This window comes from Melanerpes formicivorus, unplaced genomic scaffold (assembly GCF_026170545.1).
Source record: "Melanerpes formicivorus ecotype bairdi unplaced genomic scaffold, bMelFor1.0.p_v2 SCAF_35, whole genome shotgun sequence".
NCBI lineage: Eukaryota > Metazoa > Chordata > Aves > Piciformes > Picidae > Melanerpes > Melanerpes formicivorus.
The window spans coordinates 5,997,611-6,005,987 of NW_027142387.1; the positions used below are offsets into that span (position 1 = coordinate 5,997,611).

General features: G+C 50.5%; 1 protein-coding gene across 2 annotated transcripts; it reads left to right on the top strand.

Annotated features, from left to right (window-relative positions):
* The first annotated feature begins 1,154 nt into the window (after nucleotides 1-1,154).
* Nucleotides 1,155-6,068, top strand: GATAD1 (GATA zinc finger domain containing 1). Of its 2 annotated transcripts, none has more exons than XM_068157010.1 (5): nucleotides 1,155-1,436; nucleotides 1,544-1,669; nucleotides 2,577-2,636; nucleotides 3,904-4,087; nucleotides 5,865-6,068. In XM_068157010.1, the coding sequence occupies exons 1-5, from the start codon at nucleotides 1,245-1,247 to the stop codon at nucleotides 6,053-6,055; spliced, it is 753 nt and encodes a 250-aa protein (XP_068013111.1). In that variant the 5' UTR covers nucleotides 1,155-1,244; the 3' UTR covers nucleotides 6,056-6,068. The 2 variants fall into 2 exon arrangements, with proteins under 2 accessions (XP_068013111.1, XP_068013112.1); XM_068157011.1 differs by having other exon boundaries at nucleotides 1,544-1,621.
* The last annotated feature ends 2,309 nt before the right edge of the window (nucleotides 6,069-8,377 follow it).

An 8,377-nucleotide genomic window follows, 5' to 3' on the forward strand; every position in this document is an offset into this window, starting at 1 on the left:
TTTGGCATCTGGGACAAAAAAAGGCAAAGCTGGTGTGAAAGAGAAGTGCAAGAGGTTAAGTAAAGAGTCAGTACCAAACCAGGGAAGCCCTCCAGCCACCACATGCTGCAGGAGTGAAGCATCCATAAACATCCCTGCAACTTGTTAGTTATGCAATTGTTACCATAGCACCTCTGAAACAGCCTCTGTTTGACAGAAAAGAATTGTTTTATTTCAGCAAGATCATTTTCCTCTGCTATTAAAGAAGATTATTTGTTCTTTGTGCCCACTGAGAACAAGACAAAAAGAAACCAATTTCATTTGCACCAAAGAAGGTTTAAATTAAACCAAGGCTGAAGGCTGAGTATGGAAACTAAGAGGCTGCAATCCTTGCATGTGAGTATTTAACATCAGACTAAAGGAACGGGAGGTCTTGGCTCCATGTAAGTGGGGTGAAGAAGTACTAAAGCCATGGTTCCTGCATTTATTTGGCAGAGCTTCACAAAGTTCATTTCCTAGCCATTTACAGCGTTTGATATGTGACTGAGAGGCCATGCAAGAGGAGCAGTCACTGTTCTCCTCAATCAGACAGCCATCTGAATCCATCTCTCATCCTCTTGACTTTGTGGTGAGTAAGGGATGATGGCTGAACACCCTGGGGTGAGAGAGTCCAGCGGCCTGCTGTAAGCACGAATGGAGCAGCTAGCAGAGGCAGCTCCTGTGCTTTGCTACACCCATCGTGGTGTGGTGTGCCCCCCCCTTGACTACCTCTGGCTGTCATCAGGCCTGAAGAGACACTGTTCTTTGTCCCTTTTTATTGCTGAGGCAAGAGGTGTGCTCTGCTTGGGACAAGAACTCGATGGGGACCGAGATCCAATGCTCCACGACCGCCATTTCTGACAGGAAAACAAACCCTCCACGCAACCCCTACCCCCACCGTGGCGGGCCGAGGCGCCAACCCCTCTGCAGAGGCCCGCTGTCCTGCGGGGCCCGGCCCTGGGCTCGGTGAGGTGGCGCGAAGCGGGGCGGGAAGAGGAGCCCCGTGCGCCCGGCCCGGCGCTGGCTGAGGCGAGCCCAGGCCGGCGGCGGGCGGCCAGCAGAGGGCGCTCCCGGCCGCGCCGCTCCTCGCGCCTCGCCTCTCTCGCCTCACCGCAGCGACATCCGCCGCCGGCGGGAAGGGGCCGGCGCCGGGCCCGCTCTTGGCGCCGCTTTTCCTTCCCCGTTTCTGTCAGCCCGGGGCCCCGGGCCCCGCCGCCGGCCGCACGATGCCGCTGGGACTGAAGCCCACCTGCAGCGTGTGCCGCAGCACGTCCTCATCCATGTGGAAGAAGGGCGGGCAAGGAGAGATCCTGTGCAACAACTGCACAGCCCGCTCCGCGCCGCCCGGGCCCGCCTCCTTCGCCACCACCTCGGCCGCCGCCCAGCACAGCAACGGGGGAGGTGGCGGCGGCAAGCAGGTGAGCCGCAGGGGCCGAGCTCCCGGCTCCGCGTCTCGGCGGGGCAGGGCAGGGCAGGGCAGGGCCGGCCCCCGCCCGGTGTGTTCAGTCGGTAATTTCCCCCCTAGAGCAAGCAGGAGATCCACCGGCGGTCAGCGCGGCTGAGGAACACCAAGTACAAGTCGGCGCCCGCCGCGGAGAAGAAGGTTTCCACGAAGGGCAAGGGGAGGAGGCACATCTTCAAGTTAAAAAACGTAAGGCGGTGCGCGGCTGGGGCGGGCCTGGAGCCCTGCCCCGGCCCTGGAGCCCTGCCCCGGCCCCGCAGGCAGTGTCCTGCTCACGGCCAGCGCTCGGGGGTCCGCTTTACCGGCCCCTGGGGGCCCGCTTTTGCAGCTTCGGCCGCAAGATCAGGCTGGCAGCTGGATGGGAAGGGTCTGTGGGCACTGACAGAGTCAGCGTGTGCCTCAGCCGGCCCCCTTGGCCGCTCCGCAGCCCGGCCTGCGGGCTCGTTCCGTGAGGGAGGAGCTTTGTGTGCCTAAGAACCAGGCATGGCAATTTAGTGCTGGCTTCTCCACCAGACATCCTGGTAATCGAAGTGTTAACTTGGCTGTGTTAAAGTAGAAATCTGCATGGAATCATTGAAGTTCTGTGGTTGGCAAAGACCTCCAAGGTCATCTGGAGTAACCATTCTCTAACTCTTCCAAGGCTGAGGACTATGGCCTTCAGCACCACATCTCTGCCTCTTTCAAACCCCTCCAGGGATGGGGGTTCAACCACCTCCCTGGGCAGCTTGTGCCAAGCTTCTCACATCCAACCTAAACCTCCCCTGATGCAGCTTGAGGCCATTTTGTCTATTCCTATCACCTGATAGTAGGGAGAAGAGACCAACCCCCACCTGGCTCCAACCTCCCTTCAGGGCTTTGTAGAGAACTAGGTCTTCCCTCAGCCTCCTTTTCTCCAGGCTGAACAACCACAGCTCTCTCAGCTGCTCCTCCCATGCCATCATGTTTGAAACATTTGCACCCAGTTTCTTGTGTTTACTCACTCTCTAAGGTCACGTATCAGCACGTTGTCTAAAAGGGGCAAAAAACCCAGACCTGGAACTCTACTGCGTGGGTATTTTAATGTCTCTGATTTTCCATCTCTTTGTCCTCTCTTTAGCCCATCAAGGCTCCTGAGTCTGTCTCCACGATAATTACAGCAGAATCAATCTTTTATAAGGTATGGCTCATACAAGTTTGTTTGCAAAAAGGATTTTGTTGGTCTCAAGAATTACCTCAGACAGTGAAAGCACCTAGGGATGTATCCACAGAAACTGTTCCTCCTTGCCTGGCAGTGGTGTAGGGGTTTGCTCAGCTTTATGGCTTTGCTGTTTGGTCTTGCCAGGCAGCTTTTTACAGTAGTTTATATACTTGGGGTTGGTTTCCTGGTAGAACAAACCTTTTGAAATGCCTTTTGGTCCAAAGGAGATGTCAGGATAGCCACTGGGGGACTGTGCATCCAGAGGAGAAGTGGTAGGCTGAATTTGTCTGCTCTCCAGACACCTGATGCTTTGTTTCTCACATCTCAGATGTATCTCTGTCTGCTCTTGACTAGTTTGGAAGATAGTTGATGCTTTATGTCTCACATCTCAGATGAAGGTGTTTGCTCTTAACTAATTTGTAAGATGACTGATTGATGTCTCTTTGTGTGTGTTATGTGGCTCATTTGGGGCTTTTTTGGTCAGAAATTCCCAAGAGTTATGTCCAAAGTTTCATTTAATCTGATCTCTTTATGCAGAATGTTCCTATCTTGGTACCTTGCTGTTGAGCAGAGCAGTTTGTTGGGGGGTTTTGAGGTCTTTCAAATCTTCTTTTTTAAAACAAGGGATGTTGTTTGGCAAACTCTGGTCCTGACAGTGCAGTGGCTGCCTTTGCTCTGCAGCCTCACAGACAGGCTCTTGGCCAGAAGCAGGACCTGGCAGAGCTGGGGCTGTTTTGGGATGCCTTTGCATGCATGGGTGAACTCCCTCATACACAGAAGTGCTTTACCTGCACACTCACACACAGGGAAAGCATGACAGTTATTTTTTATTGCTCCTGCTTCTGACAGAATGGAGAGAATCTTCACTCTGCAGAGAGGAGGTGTGGCAGTCATACAGTGGTTTGGGTTGGAAGGAATCTTCAAGATCATCTAGTTCCACCACCCCTGCCATGGGCAGGGACACCTCTTACTATATCAGGTTGCTCAAGGCCTTGTCCAACCTGGCCTTGAACACCTCCTGGGAGCGGGGGATTTAGAGTGGAGACAGCTGTGTCTTTGAAGACAGGTGAGGCCAGATTGCTTCTGAGATACTTGGCAGGCAGAGGCCATGTGTGGAATTGCCAGTCTAGTCTCAGAAGTCAGGCTGGGACTGAACTTGGCCTCATGGACTAGGAGTCCACAAGCAGTGCTGATGACTTCAGAGTGAGGCTTGTAAAATCAGATGAATGATTTCCTTGTCTTGCAGGGTGTGTACTATCAGATTGGAGATGTTGTTTCGGTGGTTGATGAGCAGGATGGCAAAACCTACTATGCTCAGATCCGTGGCTTCATCCAGGACCAGTACTGTGAAAAGAGTGCTGCACTCACCTGGCTCATTCCCACACAAGCCAGCCCCAAGGACTGCTTTGACCCAGCTTCCTATATCATAGGTAACTTCTAGCTCTTCCTTATGTGCAGCTACTTGTATGTGCCCAGACTAGTGCAGGGCTTTGCCTTTTTATATTCTTAGCTTGTCAGTATCATAGAATTATAGAATGGTTTGGGTTTGTTACAGTCATAGGCTTGGGGTTGGGTTGGAAGAGACTTTCAAGATCATGCGGTTCCAAACCCCCAGCCATGGGCAGGGACACCTTCCACTAGCCCACCTTGATCAAGACTTCATCCAGCCTAGCCTTGAACACTTCCAGGGAAGGGGCATCCATGACATCCTTGGGCAACCTGTTCCAGTGTCTCACCACCCTCACTGGAAAGAATTTCTTCCTAATAGCCTTCCTAGTAGCTTTATCTTGAACACTTAAAATACTTAGTGTGTAGCCCTGGTATGAAGGGCTTCTACTGATCAGAAAATGATTCATAGTTCAGAAATTCCTTCTGACAGGCAGGCCACAAATGGGGTCTGTGTAAAATACATTAGCTGAAGTACTTCACTCAGACAGGGAAAAATGAAACCCAAAGGTCAGCCCAGCAGAAATAAAGGTAGAGGTTTCTACCCTAACATTTGAGGCTCCTTTGCCAGGGAGGTTGTGGGTTAAGAAGGCCACATTTCTGCAAGCAATGTGGATGCTGCCCTGGGTGAAAAACTGGCTAGAGGGGCAGGCCTAAAGAGTGGTGAAGAATGGAGTTAACTCCTGTTGGTGGCTGGTCACCAGTGGTGTTCCCCAGTGCTCAGCACTGGGGCCAGTTCTCTTTAATAGCTTTATCAGTGGTCTGGGTGAGGAGATTAAGGCACCCCTGGTTGGTTTGCAGATGACACCAAGCTGGGGGTTGATCTGCTGAAGGGTAGGAAGGCTCTGCAGAAGGATGTGGACAGGCTGGGTCCATGGGCTGACGCCATTGGGATGAGGTTCAACAAGGCCAACGGCTTGGTTGTGCACTTGGCTCACAACCACCTCATGGAGGCTCCAGGTTTGGGGCAGAGTGGCTGGAAACAGCCCAGCGAGAAAGACCTGGGGGTGCTGGGTGACAGCAGCTGGAGATGAGCCAGGGTGTACCCAGGTGGCTAAGAAGGCAACCAGCATCCTGGCCTGGATCAGCAATGGTGTGGCCAGCAGGAGCAGGGAAGTGACTGTCCCCCTGACCTCATGAGGCACTGGTGAGGCCACACCTTGAGTTGTGGGTTCAGGTTTGAGACCCTCGCTCCAAGAAGGACATTGAGGGGCTGGAGCAGGTCCAGAGAAGGGCAACAAAGCTGGGGAAGGTTCTAAAGAACAGGGCTGGTAAGGAGCTTCTGAGGGACCGGGGTTTGTTTAGTGTGGAGAAGAGGAGGCTGAGGGACCTGAGTTTGGTTAATGTGGAGAAAAGGAGGCTGAGGGGAAACCTTCTGACTTTGTACAGCTCCCTGAAAGGAGGTTGGAACCACCTGGGAGTTGCTGTCTTTGCCCTGCTATCAAGTGATAGGAGGAGAGGAAATGGCCTCAAGTTGCCCCAGGGGAGGTTTAGGTTGGATCTGAGAAGAAACTTGATTGAAAGGGTTGTCAAAGCCTGGCACAGGCTGCCCAGGGAGGAGGCTGAATCCCCATCCCTGGAGGTGTTTGCAAGAGGCAGAGAAGATGTGGTGCTGAGGGCCATGGTTTAGCCCCAGCCTCAGTAGAGACTGGTTTGGGCTGGGTGTTCTTTAAGGTCTTTTCCAACCCAAACCATTTTATGACTCTGTTTAATTCCTGTGCTTTCAAGTCTTTGAAGCCTTGTTTTTAATTTTTTTTGTAGGACCAGAAGAAGATCTCCCAAGGAAAATGGAATATTTAGAGTTTGTTTGCCATGCCCCTTCGGAATACTTCAAATCTCGCTCCTCTCCCTTCCCTACAGTTCCCACGAGACCAGAGAAGGGCTACATCTGGACTCACGTGGGCCCTACTCCTGCCATTTCCATTAAGGAAACTGTTACAAACAATTTATGATCTTTTAAAGCAATGCTCTGGACAGACTCCTGTGGGTGGATTCTCAGGTCTGTGGACCCCACACAACAAAATGTTGATTTTTTTTACTTCATGGATTATGTCGGGGTTTTGGCTTAAATCCTGTGAGGTGTTTTTTACAGTGGAAGCTTGCTTTCTCTTTCACCTGTCAAGTTCTGTGGTGTGCTTCAGACATTACTGCTCCTCTGGGGACAAGTCCCACAAGTTTCAGGTTCTCTTCCACTTTGATGAGCAAACTGACTTCTGAAAAGTTGCCTTCAGGTCTTATTTTCTAACTTATTTTTCAGAAAAGGAATTAAAAGACTTTTATCCATCCAGCACTTTATACACATCTTTAATTTGGCCAACTCTGGCTACAGGATCTGTTTATTCTTAGGTAATTTGAGACTAGCTCCACATAAACCCCTGAGTTGGTCAGTGATGCAGGTAACCATTTTCAGTTAGCCTGGTGAGGAAGGAGCTGCTTCAATTTCTCATCTTCAGGTCTGTCACCCACAGGGTGATGGTCTCTTTACCCATCACTTTTGAAGGGGATTTTGTTCAGCTGAAGCTGAACTGCTAAGCTAAGCTTTGCTTAAATAAGGGCATACATTTTCTGGGCAAGTGTATGGAGATCTAAAAATTCCTCTTACCTGGCTTTGGTGTCTTAAGTTCCTGAGTGAGCCAGCACTGAGGTATGGGTCAAGTTTCCCATTGTTATTCTTGATGAGTGTGTTACCTTGGTCTCTAAAACTGATTTTTAATTGTTTTTCAGTCTTTGCAGTTAATAAAACCCCAAACCACTCCAGTAATTAAAAGAAAGCCCCCTTTGCTGAGGGAAGTGAGAAGACCTTTGTTGGATGAACCCACAGATCAGTCCAGTTTCTGTATGGCAAGGGATGAATGAACTCAACACACCTGAGCTGGGTCACTGGTGCAGTTCCTGCAGGTAGGAAAAGGGCAGATTTGGAACTTGGGCTTCCTGGAGTTGAAGACTTTTTTCCTATGGGTGCTGTAGTATCTCATTTTGGTTGAGGACCTACAGGACCCTGCCATACAGCAGCTTTCCTTTCCAACTCTAACATTCTACTTGGCACTGCAGTGCTGTGCTCTATTTAAATGAGTCCAAGTGTGAAAGCAGAATGGTTGGAAGAGACCTCTGAGATAGCTGAGGTCAACCCTGAAGTGCCATGCCCACACCTTTCTTGAGCACCTCTCATTTAACTCTGTAATTTCATTATAGCAATTCCATAGATGGGCTTTGGTATAACCATGAGTGGCCCCTGACTGCTGCTTTCAGAGTCCAGTCTCAGTGTGCTATGGGATTATCAGGACTAGGAAGGGGAAATAATTTCCATGTTTAATTGCTAAGAGCATTACATGGAATTATGAAGTGGTCTGAGTTGGAAGGGACCTTCAAGATCTTCTAGTTCCAACACCCCTGCCATGGGCAGAGAGACCTTCAACTAGACCAGCTTGCTTAAAGCCTCATCCAGCCTGGCCTTGAACATCCCCCGAGTTAAAGCCTCCACAGCTTCTGTGGGCAGTCTGGTCCAGTTCAGTTCCCTAGCCCTGCTGGTCACACTTTTCCTGATCCAGGCCAGGCCCCCTGGGCCTGCATAGAGTTAAGCATGAGTGAAAAGCAGCTCAGCATGAATGAGCAAATCAGAACCTTTAGCTAAGAGCTAAGACTTGTGGTGTGGCAAGGCCTATAGTGTCCTCATCTGCAGCGGGCTGCAAGGCAAAATCTCCCACCAGCCCTTCTTTGAGGTGTCTGGTGGCATTGGGAACAGGAGCTACAAAGAGACAGCAGGGACCTGTACCATCACACAGTTGCTGTGTCCTTCCAACCACTGACACAGGGTGAGGCATTTCACTGAGAGACAGCAACTGGACCATGGCATGGGAAGATATAATCCAACAGTGAGGAACAGCTGGAGGAAGACTAAATCTTCCTGTAAGACTATTGTGAGTAACATCAGGCTGTACCATCAGAAACTTTCTATCACCAGAGATGTATTTGAACAGTCTCCAAGAGGCGAAGATGGGGATAAGAATATAGAGTTGCTGTGAAATGCAACTTGATATTCTTCTGAATAATAGTGGCAGAAACAAGATAAAAGAAAGTAGCTTGGGCTGTCTGAATGATGGGTTGTGTTTGCTGTGTTTACTCTGGAAGCAGGAGTCTCGTTGCTTACCATACAGATCTTCCATACCAGCCATCTCTAAGCCCTCCAGAGAGAGGAAATCATTGTTAGCTTTTGGGAAGTAACCTGCTGAAAGGCAAACCCCATTCTGTGTGACAAAGAAACCAGCCAGAGCGTA